Genomic DNA, 15,418 nt, shown 5'->3' on the forward strand with positions numbered 1-15,418 from the left:
CCGGATTACAGAGGCAACAGTACATCGGCTGAACCCTCTGTCCAGCCTCTCTCATCGTCACACCATGGTTGATAACATTTCATTTCATTAGAGAGTATTCTTCTTTGTCCACGTCCTCTCCCTCCAGCTCTTCCTCTACCTCTCATTCTTCCTCCTCTCACTCTCACCCCACCTCTTCCTCTCTCCTCCTCCTCTTGCTTCCATGTTGGCTTCCATTGTTGCTGTAAGAAAGTACTCACCTGTGGTCTTTTTATAGTGCTAACATCCTGATTGATGAGCCAACAATTATGCTATCAGGTGTTTGGTCAGGTGGAACGTGTTTCTTGATCATTGGTCCATGTGTGAGGCATTTTGAATATCAGTGTTTTAAACCAGCTAACACGTGACTTTATGTCAGATTCCTGTGTCTTACGTTGAGAAACGTGTGCAGTGGTTTGCAAAAAGTGCCATGTTGATTTGCAAATTGTGTGAAAAGCTGAAAACGTGTTTAGAGTTTTGGAGATTTGAGCCGATGTTTTGCTCTTTGAGTGTCAGTTAAAATAATTGTGCTTTATGTATAATTTTAGTGTGTTAGCAATCGAGAAAAACTGTAATAGTCAATAATTATTTGTTGGTTCATTGCTAGGAGCAACTCATGTCTCCTTCAAGTAGTCATGATCCATTGTTGATATTAAAGTAGAGATTGTAGCTGCTTGGAGAAACTGTCTATGGAAAATAGATTCTGAGCTCCAATACACAAAAATATATTTGATTTGGTCCAACCACATATGCCTTTATAAGAAATAATCACACATTCTCAGAAGAGTTTTTGACCCATGCTTTGAAGCAGAAAGGGTTTGAAGCTATATCAAGTCATATACACTACATGGTCATAAATACAAATGTTGTAAATGTCACGTCTCTTTTTATGACTCTCTCTCTTTCTTCGTCAGAACCATGAGTTTGTGGACGAGCAGTATTACCAGCAGAGCTACCTGGAGGCGGGGCTTCAGAACTACCCTTCTCGAAGCCCCTCCCTCTCCAGCCAAGATGGCGTGACGGGCACCTGCTGCAGCCGCCGAAGCAAGAAGCACCACACCCCTTTACAGAACACCAGTGCCCCTGCGCTCATGCAGCCTCTGACACACAAACACACACACCAACAAGGCCTGCAGGAGCTCAGCACCATCCACATCCGGCCCCTCAGCACCAGGTGAGCCCGGCCATCAGGGGACAGGGAAAGCACTACTACCTTTTACTACTTTAACTTTTGACTTTAACTACTTTAACTCAATGATGTTCAAGTGATCTATGACATGAAGTCTGTTACTCAGATATATACTGTAAATCACAATTGTGCCAATAAAGAGCTGTTCACTCTCTAGTGTGCCCATGAAGATAATCTGAAAACTAAATAGGATTTTAAAAAATGTGTTTACTAAGAAGCAAATGAAGAGTGGCTGACATGTACATGCTACTACTATCTTTACTACTATAAAAATACTGTAAATTACAATTGTGATATGCCATAAAGAGTTGTTTACTCTCTAGTGTGCACATTAAGATATTCTGGAAACTAAATATGATACAAATATGTATTTCTTAAGAAGCAAATGAGTGGATGACATGCTATCCTTACTACTATAAAAAAAAAAAAAAGATACCCAAAATTCCAGAATAGTGTATTTTACCATTTTGACTCGGCATCCATTTGTTCAGCTGTTTTTCTTTTCAGAGAATGGGAATATTAATTACCTTGAAATATTATTCCGCTCCTGCACTGTAGAAAAATGTTCTTCTCCCTACTTCACTTTTTAGAAGGAGTTGTTTCAGGTTAGATACACCAGCCATGAGATCCCAAACAATCTGAATATACCCAGGGAAATCATTTGAAAAAAGACCTTGTAAACTATTGAAGACCATTATTAGTTTTTAACGTGGCACTTTACCTTCAACAGGAAGCCAATTGAATTTTCAAAATGTGTTTTGCTAATAAGCATTTGTGGATTCAAAGTTAGACAACCCTCATTAGTTTTTCCTTTGCTTTTTGAAGATTATATTTTGTTCTTCTTAGTTGTCTCCTGAAAATAAGAAACAGAACAAGTTCCCCTTAATCTTAGTTTGAATTCAAGAGAAAACTGGTTATGTCCCTTACTTAAAAGAATACATTCAGATTCGTCCAAGTGCAAGGATAATTGTTGCTAAGGCTCTCCGTTGTTTCTAAGCTTATTTAAAGAACACAACTGATCAGTTTCATTAGCAGCTAAGAGCTATGAAGAGCAGAGTGAGGTGTTGATTCTGAATTGGTTTAACACTACAATCACCAATTTCACATTAACACCTGGGTTTATTTAAAGCTCCATAAAACATGAGGACCCATTCACTGCAGTGGCAAATTAAGAGTTGTGCTTTCAGTTAAAAAGGGGTAACAGAAGGGTTTCTAGTGTCCTTTTTTCCTACTTATCTCGGACATGAACCAATAGGTTTCAACATCGAGAAACTATCCCAAGCCTTTCTTTTTCATCCTCCTGTAGCCGCTCCAGTCTGAACATGCGAGTAGACGAGCCAGCCTCCCTGAACTGCCAGAGCAACCAGATCACCACAGCCATAATCAGCATTCCCACACCGCCAGTGACGACTCCTGATGGCGATCTGACCCACCAGAACGTTGTGAAGGTGTCCACACTGTGAAGACTAGAGTGCAGGAGCCTCACATAGAAAGACATTAAAAAGACTCATTGAGACAGACTGAGGGACAGAGGAGGACTGGGAGCGATGGAGGAAAGGCATTCAGAGTCCAAGTTTGGCCGTGGTGGAGCCTGCCCTCTGCTGGTCATGTACTGTAACGACATGGACTGCCTGAACACACAGAGGACGGCTTTTAGATACAGTGTATTCATGTCATTGGTTGGCACGCATGTGTGTGTGCGTGTATGTGTGGGTGAAAGAGAGGTGAAAATGTGTATGGAGACGTTTTGGATGAGGAGACGTGTGAGAGCGTGTCTCCCAAGTATCGGAGGTGGGCAAGGCATGTCACTGTGCACACAGCACCTTTTTATGATTTCTGCTTCAGTTTGACTCATGGTCTATTTTTAGCAGGAGATATATATATATATGTAAGAAAAAATTATACTTTATCAAAGCCTTTTTCCACAGATTTAACCTTGCCCTATTTTCTTTATTCATTTTGGTCCACTCACCTGTTAGATAGATAAGGTAAATATTCCTTTTCAGGTCCGAAATTATTCCACCTGAGTAAAAATCCTTTAAAAGAAGAAATATGGTAGGTGGTGGTCTGTGAGGCGTTACCAATGAGTTTCATATTTGTGAATGAGTGTATGTGACTTTTTGCTAGATAGAGGAATTGTGATGTTTTGGATAGAAGGCACATGTGCCTGTGTGTGTGTGTGTGTGTGTGTGTGTGTGTGTGTGTGTGTGTGTGTGTGTGTGTGTGTGTGTGTGTGTGTGTGTGAGACTGTGTTTGTCTCAGTTGATTGAACTTGTGTTTCAATTCTCCTGGAAATTATGGCTCAGTATATGGTATATTTGATTAGCTGCCATTCTGAAGGGTCCATTGTACACATTTATTTCCGAAATTCTCAGCTACAAGGCTTTTACACAAAATGTGCCTGTTGGTGGAGTAAAAAGAGATGTATTTGTTTTATAGTTTTGTGAATTCCCCCCTCCTTCCCCATTATTTACGTTCTCCATTTTGGCTGCTACAGCCCTACAGACCTCAACTAACTAAATTCTCTAACAAAGAAACCAAAACCAAAAGTACATTTTGAATTAAAATCACTTCTAATAAAAGCACAAGGCGTTTGCTGAGAATTTCTGATAGGAATGTGTCCTCTGCCCAGGTTCTTTGTGAATATTGTTAATAGAATATTTTGTAATATTTGAACATTGTTTGGCAGAACCAGTGAAGCTGTCTTCTTGTTCTCTTTCTCCCTCAGTCTGTCTTTCTCTTTTCCTCACTCTCCTCTCTCACTCTTTCTTGTTGTTGTCCTGTTGTATCCTTACCTCCTGTGTGAACAACAGTATGCTTTCAATAGTCTTTATAGCTGTCAACGTTCTTTCTTCCCTAAACTCAGCGGGCATTTTTAAAAGTTGTTGAGTATGTGTACTCTATGTGGTTAGGAAACTTGGTGTTTGTACTTTTTGTCCTCCTTGGTGTTTCAAAGGATTTTATTTACTTTCTCTTCTGGATAACTGAAAACAGGAAAGCCTGCTGTAACAGAGACACAGAGGACACAGGATGAGCCATCCACAGATCTCTGCCACCAAAAACATTTGCTATTCTGTCTGTTCTCTCGACTCACAGCCCAAACATTTAACTTTAGAATTACCCGTCATCAAATCCTATCAAAGTTGATCTTTGTAAATATGGACGGTGATGTTTTTTTCTGTTAACCTGCTATCTGGTACCTTCCTGTTGGCTTTTTTTTTTATCTTGAATGTCATTCAGAAGCTACACAGACAGTCAGGTCTGGTTTTAGGTGGATGATATCACTGGTGTGGTTTCTCCAAGGCCGGGTGGAGCAGCTTCAGTCACAGCAGACTAAGCCCCCACTGCTCCGCATAGATGAAATAAAATGTTAACGAAGAGCACACAGACAGGGCTAGAAATGCATAAGAGTGTATTTTTCATAACAGCCAAGAGCATATTTCAAAAAGCAATACAGGAATTGGTCCAATATTATGTCTGCCCACATGTAGCTGTTGTCAAACATTTGTTTGTTTTTTCTGTTTAAGTGGACAAAAAACTGTCAAACTAGCAGCAAAATGTATAATGATCTTTTGAAAAGTGTATTTAATCATCTTAATATGGAGCCATCTCAAAAGCTTAACCAATGTAATACATGCATTTGTGCTAAGACTTACAAAAAAGACATTTAGTTATATAAATATTAGACCTTATGGGTGAAATTATATAGCATAATTGGTAGCCTATCAGTGCATAATTACACAAGACCCTGAAGTCCCTTAGACTCCTGTTGTGCTTTAGTTCCCTCTGATCCAAATGTTAGTACCCCCCCCCAAAAAAAAGAAGCCAAACATATTCAACCTCTGATATTCCTATGAGAGAACTAGTACTATTGCTGGTCATTGTATTACTGAAACAGTGACACCAGCTGCCTAGATCCATTTATAGAGTGTAGTCAATCTGTCCACAAATTTACCTTGGAAAAAAAAGAAGACAAGCACAGACACACAGAGCTTTTTCACTGTAATTGTAAAAGAGGGGTTCAAGACATTGACTTCATAGTCACAGCATCAAGTCTGACATTTAGAAAATATCAAAAACTACACCAAGGGTATGACATAGGGGATAGCAGAAATGAAGTTCCCTGTATTGTTTGTTGCTAGGACAGTGATAAAATGTGTTATTTACTGCTTCCAGGTACAAAACAGGCTATTTTGTGTCGGCTGCTCTTTCAAATGACACCGTTTGAATTATTATGTTAGCATATTTCCGCTCTAAGTGTCAAGTGATTGCATTTTGATTTACAAACAACAAAAACAGAGGTCTTTGATTGTGTTTGTCTCTCTTTCGCTGTTACTGTATGTACTCTTTTTTTTCTGGGCTCAGTCAGTTTTCCTCTTTGCTTTGCCCTCCTATGCCACATGTCGTTGTTGAGACTACTGCTGTGCGTATCTTGTCAGGTGTTGGATATTATTTATGACCTTGTCTTGTGTCTCGACTGTGAAACGCCTGATAAAACATCTATATCTGCCACAAATACAAAATCTGTGGGCTCTCTTCTTCACCTGCCTCCAAATCAGTGTGTGTGTGTAAAAAAGGTAGTAGCAGGTTGTGCATATTTAGCTGTCTTTGTGTTTTTATGTCCCAAAAGTGCAATACATGTGACCACAATGTTCATAAAGGATTATATCTTCAGGCCCTCTGTTTTTGGGGACACCTTGGGATGGAGGAGAGGAGCTTGCTGAGTTCAGAGCGAAACTGTCTGGTGACTAAAGTGTAGATGAGGGGATCCACTGCAGCCTGCACACAGGTCAGCACCATCGCTGATGTCTCCAGCTCCATCATCAACTGCGGAAAAACAGGAGAGCTTAAGATAATACCAAATAGAATACCATTCTAAATGAGTAAATGTCCTCACATTTAGCAGCATCTTCAACTTGGACTCAAGGATGAAATGATTAGAATTTGGTGTTCCAAAATGACATTATTTCGATAAGGTAAAGGTCAACTTCACACTTTACAATTTGTACTTCTTTGAGACAACATCCATATGTGAAGCACTATCTACTGCCAATGCTACAAATGTGTGTTGGATATGCATGGATAACCAGAAGTGTCTAGTATAACTTGTTTTTTTAAACAGTATGGTATAAAAAGTAGGTTGAAAGTTCAAAATGTCATAGAATATTGAGCCTTAAAACAAATGTAAAATACACAGTATCACAACAGGTCAGAGTATAATATGTTATGAGACATTTAATTTCAAATGTTTACATTTTCAAATTATAGTGTGCCATAAAAGGTTCATTAAAAAAGTCATAGTATAGTTTGCCATATGAAAAGTCTTATTCCCTATACCCACTGAGCTATCAGAGGATGTGGGTCAGGCTGAGTCTCAAACAAACAGTCAGACTTTTGAATATTAATTAACGGGTTTCATTGTAAATCTCTTTCAATTTGACCATGTTTCAATATCAAGTGTGAAATATGTGATATGCACATTAATAAAGTTTCCTAGCTTCAGTTGAATGTTCTTCATCTGTCTGGTATCTGACTGACATCATGGAGACAAGGGGTTCAAACCCCACTTGAGGTACATAAGCAAAGGGGGGTGTGTGTGTGTAATGTGATGTTTCATTTGCTCACGGCCATTAGCACATGCGAATTTCCAAAATTACAACATTGTCCACTCAGGAGGGAACAGAAGACACGTAAGTCCATTTCAACCCAATAGATCTGGATGAAAATGTTTCAAACGTGTTCTTTTATGCATTTTGTTGTAACTATAAATATATGTTGAAGTCTACCTGTTGTGTGTCTACTGTGTCATCAATGAAAATATCATAGTATGTCAGCTAAGTTTAATTTAAGTTGAAAAATGTATTTTACTATTATTATTTATATTATAAAATAATAGGAAAAAAGCCATAGAATAGCATGTCAAAAGTATTGTACAAAGGGCATGGTAGGCTATAGTATGTAAAATAAGTCATAGTAAAATATTTTAAAAATGTCATGAAAAAAGTCATAATATTCTTTAAAATTAAAAAGTCATAGTATTGTATGTCGAAAAAGAATGAACAAAAAGTTGTGGAATAGAATATTGAAACAATAGTCATAGTATAGTATTTTCAATTTTTTTTTAACACTAGGACCGCCAGAGGTCGCTGTATACCTAAAACCGCCAACGGGTAAAATGTACCCGCTATAGATTTTCAAGGTATAATGTTCTTTTATTTATCATACAGAACAGTGAGTTTTGAACGCACAGGGATGAAACATATACCATTAGAATCTGTGGACTCTCAGCTTTTCATATAATATAGGTTGTGCAGATAGCATGAGGTTTAAAATATCGCTAAGAGTGCTGACTTTTGTAATTTAAAAATTAAATATATTTACTGACTTAAAAGAAAGTACCATTATATATTTAGTGAATATTGTGAAAAAGTCATATGTCTTTTGAAAAATTATGAAAAATGTCATAGTATAGTCTATCGAAGTTATCATTAAAATAGTTATAGTATAGAATGTCCAAAAGTCAAAGTCTACTTTTCTTTATATGTGAAAAAGTAATGGTATAGTACATTGAAAATCATTGTATAGGGTCACTATAGTATGACACAAAAATGGTCAAATAATGTTTTAAGAGTTTGAGGAAAATGTAATGATGTCTAAAAAATTCATAGTACAGTATGTGGAAATTATTATAATACAATTATATTATAGTATTTCGAACAAAATTGAGAAAAGTATTTAAAACATTTGAACAAAAAGTCTCTAAAATATCTTGAAACAATTCATCATATAGTATGTCGAAGATATCGGGGAAAAGTCATTATTAAGTATGTCAAAAAATTATGAAAAGAAAAGTCCCAGTAAAGTATGTCAAACATATCATGAATCATGAAAGTCGAAGTATGTCTAATGTATACAACAACAAAAAAAGGTCGACACAGAGCCCCCACACATAATTGCTTGCGTCACACTGAACATTAATTGTGTTTTAGAATGGAGAAATGCAGTAATGAGAAAATCTACTACACTCACTTTGTCCGCATCCTGCCACGAGACGACGTTCATAAGCAAAATAACCAGCATGGGCATCCAGCAAAGTGTGAACGCAATGATTATGTACCCAAAACGCTGAGCCAGTTTCCCCTCCATCTTTTTATTTCTACGCTCCCTGGCCCCGGGTGTCAGGAGACACACTGCCCCCACGATCTCCGGAAGTCTCCCTGGGGCGGCTTCTGTGGACGAGCCTTCACCGGGAGCCCTTGCTTCGGCCACCAGGAGCACCGTGCGGCGGGGGGGCAGAGGGCTGAAGAAGCCCGGCGGAGCTGTCCGTGGTACCGGGGCCGGGACATCCAGCAACACGTGTTTTGACACTGTTGGCCTCAGCTGGATTCCCTGACTGAACACTTTCTTTCGGTGCTGCCTTACAACTTTAAATATCCGGATGTAGTGGATAACAATCACAGTAAGAGACAACCCCCATACCGGAACCAGCACGTAGGGGCCAAATGGATCCGCATTTTGAAGCCACTCGTCCCCATTATCCCCGTGGTTCTGACGGCACAGCATGCAAAAAAGCGCATCTTTGGAAAGGATCAGAGAGATTATAGCCAGCAGGAGGCCGCATGCCCAGATGGACAGGATCCACAGCCGGACCCTGGCTTTCATCCTCTCGGTTTGGAAAGGAAACGCGATGGCTTGGTAGCGCTCAACGCTGATGCTGACCAGCGTGAGAAGCTGGACGCAGCTGCACAGGGCATAGGTGAACTGCTGCAGGGTGCACACCGACACAGACACCTGGCTGCTCTTCCCGTACTGCAGACCAAAGAGCAGCAGAGGGGTGTCCACTGAGCATTTCAGGAGGTCACTGACCGCCAAGCTGACCAGCAGCGCATTATTAAAAGTCTGTAGGCTCTTGGTCCTGTAAACTACCCAACAAACCCACAGGTTTCCTGGTGTTCCCAAAACGAAAGTTAAAGTTAAGACTATGCAGTTAAAAATAAAAAACATTGTATGCACGTCAGTCTCATTGTGCGCGGTTGTTTCGTTCCAGAAAGTGTGTAAATCCATATTTTCATCTCCGTTTGGCGCTCCCTCTTATGGAGTCTATAAACATCTCTTTGGTTCATCCTAACCACATTCTGGTTGAAGTCCACATCAGTGACCTGCAGCTCAGAGCGAGTAAAACAGCTATCCACCTTGCTCTACAATAAAGATTCATAAATGCTACAGATGGCAAAATGGAGTTAGGCAATTTTAAGGGTGTTTGCCATTTATTTTGCCCAGCACTGATTGGTTGAATGGTCAGTTGATTAGTCTGTAATCAGGGGCAAGTGGAGTGGCCCAACCTTGCCATGCTCTGCTGAAGAGCCTGGCAAGTAGATAGCAGTTTTTAGCCTCTCCTTGACCTTCCTCTTTAAACCCCATGTTTGATTAGGGCAGGTGATGCAGATGCTCTTTGTAGTCTAAAGTCAGAAGAAAATAAATCATACTATATCGTAATAGGCATAGCATGTAAACATGAAGAAGAGGATATTGAAATACATGATCCATACTGGTAGTTTATTGGAAAAGTATTTGGAGCATACAGTTTAGGGTATGGATTTACTAAAAAATAAAATAAAAGAGCCAACAATTTTAAGTGCAACTTGTTGGAACAGAAGAGCAAACATTTAAATAATTATTCTACAGGGGACATTCAGACACATTTTTAGATTTGAAAACGGTACGATTAAATGTCCTGATAAGCAGAATAGAAATGTCAGTCTTTTAGGAGTTCCTCCATGTAGACAGCATTCATACGATAGGCTGCCATCCAGTTGTGAGCTACACTGTAGTAGCTTTGGTAACCTTGCTCTTGGACAGGAGACATGGAGGCGTAGTAATCATTCCAGGCTCTGTAGCTGGCTCTCCAGTAAGATTCAGCACTCCAATCCCCCTCCTCTTCCTCCTCTTCATTATCCTCATCAACATGTTCCTCTTCATCCCTTTCCCTCTTTTGCTCTCTGCGCATCTTCTCTGAAACCCTTTTGCTCTGTTTCGCATTCTTTTCTCTAACCTTTCTGGATTCATTTCTTCCATTTTGCGTTGGAGCCGTCTGCCTGAGATGCCCGCTCGATCTAACAGTGGGTACAGATTCAGAGTTCTTGGGCTGACACCAAGCACTTGCATTTGATTCCGGCTGGGGATATGGGTTGGGTGTAGAAATGTATGATGATGATGATGATGATGATGTAGTGGACCCTGCCTTTTCTTTAGACACAATGGGTGTTGGTCTAGCTTCAGGCTGAGGCTCAGAGATTGTTCTGTGTTCCCCTCCTCTCGTCTGATCTGGCTCATCATCATCTTCCTCAGATTGCGAGCTTGAAGAACTGGGAACTCCCTTTGGAGGTGGAAGATCAGATTTCCACCTTTTTTGTTTGAAACTTTGAGCTCCATCATCATTTAGGATGGTAGACTCTCTATGTCCATCACCATCCTCTCCACCTCTGAAATCCTTGATGACCTCCACTGATCTACCCAACCCTGTGGTGATGAAGCTGTGGAAGTCCAGATCAGCTTCCTCCAGGGTCATAAACCTTGACCTACATTTCTTGAATGAGCTGAGGGGAGGGATCTTCGGTAGAGCATCCTGTAGCTCTTTTCGAGTGGGCACCACCTGAGGAGGGGGTTGTGGGAGAGAGACCTCTGGGGGAGGTGCTCTTCTTGTATTCCCTTCACTGTGGGGTCCCGGTCTGGGTGCTGGACGGGTCTTCTCTGGCTTCCTTTGAATGCTTGAGTGCTCCATAGCTTCATCAGTGACTTGCTTGGTACGCTTCTTCTTCTCTGTCCTGGTGGAGGGCACGGGTAAAAGGCCTGGAGTAGAAGCTTCAGTGCAGACATCCCAGTCACATGACTCGTCCATCAAACTAGGCTCTATAGTGGCTAAAAGTGAAGGAGATAGACTTTAATTAGGTTCCACTCAATCACATTGATTTAAAGGTTCTGTTTTAAAAAGGAGAAAGTGGAACTATTCACAGACATGTGACTTACACGGCAACATAGACAAGTTCAGGGCACACTTTTGAGCGATGGCCATCATCTTGTTCTCCTCTTCACCATGGCAACAGTAGGTCACAGCCAGTCCTTGAGTGCCTACAAACAAAACCATGATGAGAAACCATTCAAATCCTACATAATAAAGGAGGGCGAGTGATTTCTGTGCCCAAGAACCGCAGTTTGTAAAAAAAAGAAAACTGTATTGCCTTCTGTTTCCAAGACAGCACACAGGTTAAGCCACAATTATGATAAATGCAGATGATGAGGAACCTGGACCTAGCTAGGTGGTTCAGTGTTTATAAATACAGAGACTCCAGCCTCCAAAATGTTCAGCTGCTATGTTGCTCTGAGTTAGCGATGTCAGTGGATAATCAATTATCAGTTCATTACCATTGATCATTTAACTGATTAAACATATTTCAAAATGAGAAGGTGGCAGATAAGAGACGTGTAGTGTTACTGTCAGGAAACGGTAGATTTGCTCTAGTAATGGAGATTGAATTATTGGTGTTTTGTGACCTATTAGACTAAAACAAAACTTTGACCTTAGATTTTGAGTCAAGTCAGTGGGCGAAAGCGTAAATCTGGAAACTTTTTGCTGAACTGCTTTCATCAAAATGTGAACTATTTTAGTCTCACAAAATCACTTGCTGTGTATTGTAAACACCCATTACTGCTTCAAATAACACTATTAGAGACTAACCGAAGCGCCCAGCACGTCCAATTCGATGCATATACGTCTCCCAGTCCTGCGGCACGTCCAGATTAATCACCAGGTTAACCTTCTCTGCATCTATACCTCTGGAAGTCTGACAGGAAGGACAGAGAAAACATACAGGATTAAAGAACAGGAGCTTATTGTAAAACTCAAGACTTAGAGATACATGAAGGAAAAAACACTGAAAAAAAGCAGCAGACGGGACAGGTGTGTCTCACCAGGTCAGTGGAGATGAGCACCCTGCACTGGTACTGCTTCAGTTTGGACATGGCCTCCAGTCTCTGGTCCTGAGTCAGACCACCTGTAAACGCCATCACACAAGTTACATTTTCAGAATTTGTTTTGTCCTCGCTTTTGCAAAAGGTAAAACTCGCCCTTTTTTTAATAATAAATGCTTAAAGATGTTTTTTATCAACTTTTCTACATATTAATCAATCAATGCCGCTCAAAGTGTGCTCTCACCTGAGATACAAACAGCAGGTAAGCCTTTGGAGGACAGGATGTCTGCCAGGTGCTGAGCCCTGTGGGAGCATTCCACATCATTTCTCAGAAAACACATTTTCAGATCTTATTTTTGAAAATAATATGTGGGTAAAAGAAATATATTCAAAAAAAAACTATGATAAGTGATACTTAGCATTAAAATACCTTGTGTGTAGATTGGAGAACACCAGCGCCTGGTTGAATGGGATTTTACTGAAAAGCTCCAGCAAATGCTGCACCTTTTCCTGGAAAACCATGTGAGGTAAAGGATGGGACTGCACCAGCTTGTAGTACTGCTTCAGGCCTGGCAGGGGGCGCACGAGGACAACATGCAAAGGAGAATATAAAGTCAAGCATAATTGCCTAAAAAGCATAACACATATGGCCTGACTTTGTTACAAGCACATTTTCTGTCCGGAAATAACCCCTTAGCACACGTCACATTACAAACAATCCTGTAACTGGTGTTAGGAGAAGCCAGGACAACAGGTAATTGCTGTCACTTTACAGATAAATGTGCCAACTAAAATCAGCTGCAGGGTCAAGTAATTTGAGATGCTTTAACCCTTTAAATTAAATAACGTTTTTCTAAGCTTTGTTTGGTAATAATGACAGCAGCACAGCTGACGCATGTCTTACCTTTAAGGCCCAGATCACTGGGATTGAGTCTGACAAAAGTAGGCTCTCTCATGTAGCGGGTCAGGTGCTGAGCGAGGGACTCTGGGTAGGTGGCAGAGAGTGCAAGCATCTGTTTGTTCACAGGCAGAGAGGAAAAGATCCAGCTGAAGAGACAAGCAGAGGGGGCGGGTGAATTCCAGCGTGTGGGTTTTATAAATGAACATGCGATTTATGTAATTTATTTTATTTGTTATAAAAAGGTTCCTGTCAGATGTTACTTACTTTATCTGTTCCTGAAAGCTGCCTTCCTCCAGCAGCTTGTCTGCCTCATCCAGAACAAATAGTCTGATGCTGGCGGTGGACAACATTTCCAACTCGATGAGCTGTTTGATTCGACCTGGGTATATAACCAAAAGCAAAGTTTAAAAAAATAACAGCTTCACAGCTACATGTTACGCCCTCTATTTATCCATTGTCCTCTTACCGGGCGAGCCCACAGCTATATGGCACTTCTTCAGATTGGTTTTGTCCTGACTCACAGGCCTCCCCCCGATAAATACATGGCACTCGAGACCCTCCACGGCACAGCCTATAGCCATCACCACTGAGTGAATCTGCACCGCTATCTCACGTGTAGGAGCCAGGACAAGAACCTGCAGGAGGAAGGAAAGGTTGTTTGTGGAGAAAGTTAAATGTCAACAAGCACTTACATCTGATTGCATGCAGATTAACCGACAAGTGTTGGGTAGTTCCCAATCAGTAGACCTTGCAGCTAATAAGATTTCACTAGAATGCAGCCAGTTCACCAACAAGACCAGATGTACCTCGGCTTTATAAATAATTGCCCTTTTTCATTTTACACTGAGCAACTTAAACTCATCAGATTAAGACCCTCACAACTAAAAGGGATTAGTAATCATGACCATCTGTTGTTGGTAAAATTGAGCAGTGTTCATTTTCAAATTCAAAGTTTTGTCCCCTCTCCTAATATGTATTACCATTCATAAAAAGATGTTCGAAAATGATAAATAATTGAAAAGTGCGTGCATACTTGATTTTAAAAGAATGGGAAGGATACATTTCTCCATATTCTATTGATCTTATGATCTCGAATGAATTCGCTCACCTGAGTCGCAGGATTCTCCAGGACAAGGGAGTCCAGGGCGATGGTGCAGAACACGCATGTCTTCCCTGTGCCAGACTTGGCCTGTACAATCAAATCTGAAACAACAGATCAGTCTGTAAAATCACAATGTCATTCACACTTAAATCTACTTGATTGCAGGCAATATTGATGCTTCATTGTCTATAGTGCCCAATCCACTTCATCATTCCTGTGCTCCCCATCCACAGTTAAACAGTACGACCAATCAGAGGTGTTTTCTCTAAGTGCACTGTGATTAACCGCTCTCTGCTTCAAAGCTGCAGGCGAAAGCACTTTCTCACATCCGAGCCCTCGATCCTAAGCCAATGGGTTTTACTTAGGAATTATCAATAAATTACCATTTAAATGACGCAAAACCAACGTAATGTTCATTACATCCATACTAACTTGCTAGTATTAGTGAAAATTATGCTTAAATTAAATGATAAATGTGTCTTATATGGCACGTCCCCATTGGATACCAGATGTGTCATCATGTCATGAATTGATTTCACATAAACATTTTAATAGAATATAAAATAATTAGAGTAATTTTCAGTAGCTTCCTTGTCATGTGACCTAGTGACTCCAGATCAATGCAGCAGCAGTGTTTCCCCTACCATTATTTGTATTGGAGGGGCACTGCGCCCCACCAAGGAGCCCCGCGCCCCTCTGAAATTCAAGGTGTTTAAAAAAAATATATATATCTATCAGGGATGCAAACACACGTATGGTGAAAAAAGAGAGAACTATTCGAAACAGAAAAAAACAGCGTAATATACCATCTGACAAAGGCCTGCGCTATAATGCTTCAATTAACTGGCTATTCTTTATAATATACTCAGATCAATAGAGAAAGAGATGTTAAGTTATAAATCAAGGGTTTTTATTATTATTTACAGCAGGGGAGGGGAACCTTTTTCCTTTCAATTTTTACAACATCCTCCGAGGGCCGTACAAATTATTGAACTCAACCTCTGCTTAAAAAAATAAAATCACAGCCCATTAATTTCGCCTTTCTTTCATGTTGTGCAAAGAAAAAGCAACCTCTTAATCCAGATATCTCACCATGACTCGCGCTGTCGCGCATGCATGCACGGTTGTGGCATGACCACCAAAACAGAAAGATATGGACACAAGATGTGTGTAAATGTATTTAGTATCCTATCCATGTGAACATGTTTTAAGTGGGGGGGGAGATTTCTTTTTTAAATAT

General features: G+C 40.3%; 3 protein-coding genes across 3 annotated transcripts in view; 1 reads left to right on the forward strand and 2 right to left on the reverse strand.

The window, feature by feature from the left end:
* The window catches only part of LOC104963627 (striated muscle preferentially expressed protein kinase-like), a 17,103-nt gene extending 11,267 nt beyond the window's left edge, over positions 1-5,836 (forward strand). The window contains exons 16-17 of the mRNA XM_010792238.1: positions 933-1,192; positions 2,514-5,836. Coding sequence (XP_010790540.1) covers positions 933-1,192; positions 2,514-2,670 — 417 coding nt within the window. The 3' untranslated portion in view covers positions 2,671-5,836. The remainder of the gene's footprint in view (positions 1-932; positions 1,193-2,513) is intronic.
* On the reverse strand, positions 2,715-9,211 carry LOC104963628 (D(2) dopamine receptor-like). The gene is made up of 3 exons (XM_010792239.1): positions 8,237-9,211; positions 5,904-6,034; positions 2,715-2,838 (listed from the first exon to the last, which is right to left on the reverse strand). The coding sequence occupies exons 1-3, from the start codon at positions 9,209-9,211 to the stop codon at positions 2,715-2,717; spliced, it is 1,230 nt and encodes a 409-aa protein (XP_010790541.1).
* Positions 9,212-9,736: 525 nt separating this feature from the next.
* Positions 9,737-15,418, reverse strand: part of ddx20 (DEAD (Asp-Glu-Ala-Asp) box polypeptide 20) — an 8,808-nt gene continuing 3,126 nt past the window's right edge. The window contains exons 2-11 of the mRNA XM_010792215.1: positions 14,185-14,279; positions 13,543-13,711; positions 13,341-13,455; positions 13,080-13,222; positions 12,606-12,744; positions 12,420-12,478; positions 12,176-12,258; positions 11,943-12,048; positions 11,234-11,335; positions 9,737-11,125 (exon numbers count right to left, since the gene is read on the reverse strand). Coding sequence (XP_010790517.1) covers positions 9,963-11,125; positions 11,234-11,335; positions 11,943-12,048; positions 12,176-12,258; positions 12,420-12,478; positions 12,606-12,744; positions 13,080-13,222; positions 13,341-13,455; positions 13,543-13,711; positions 14,185-14,279 — 2,174 coding nt within the window. The 3' untranslated portion in view covers positions 9,737-9,962. The remainder of the gene's footprint in view (positions 11,126-11,233; positions 11,336-11,942; positions 12,049-12,175; positions 12,259-12,419; positions 12,479-12,605; positions 12,745-13,079; positions 13,223-13,340; positions 13,456-13,542; positions 13,712-14,184; positions 14,280-15,418) is intronic.

This window comes from Notothenia coriiceps, unplaced genomic scaffold (genome assembly GCF_000735185.1).
Source record: "Notothenia coriiceps isolate Sejong01 unplaced genomic scaffold, NC01 NC01_scaffold00036395, whole genome shotgun sequence".
Classification (NCBI taxonomy): Eukaryota; Metazoa; Chordata; class Actinopteri; order Perciformes; family Nototheniidae; genus Notothenia; species Notothenia coriiceps.

Coding starts and splice junctions, on each gene's coding strand:
- LOC104963628 (XM_010792239.1), bottom strand. CDS start 9,211: ATGTTTTTTATTTTTAACTGCATAGTCTTAACTTTAACTTTCGTTTTG. Junction 6,035..8,236: donor CGTGGCAGGATGCGGACAAA/GTGAGTGTAGTA, acceptor GTTTTTCCGCAG/TTGATGATGGAGCTGGAGAC. Junction 2,839..5,903: donor CTCCTCTCCTCCATCCCAAG/GTGTCCCCAAAA, acceptor CTGTGTGTTCAG/GCAGTCCATGTCGTTACAGT.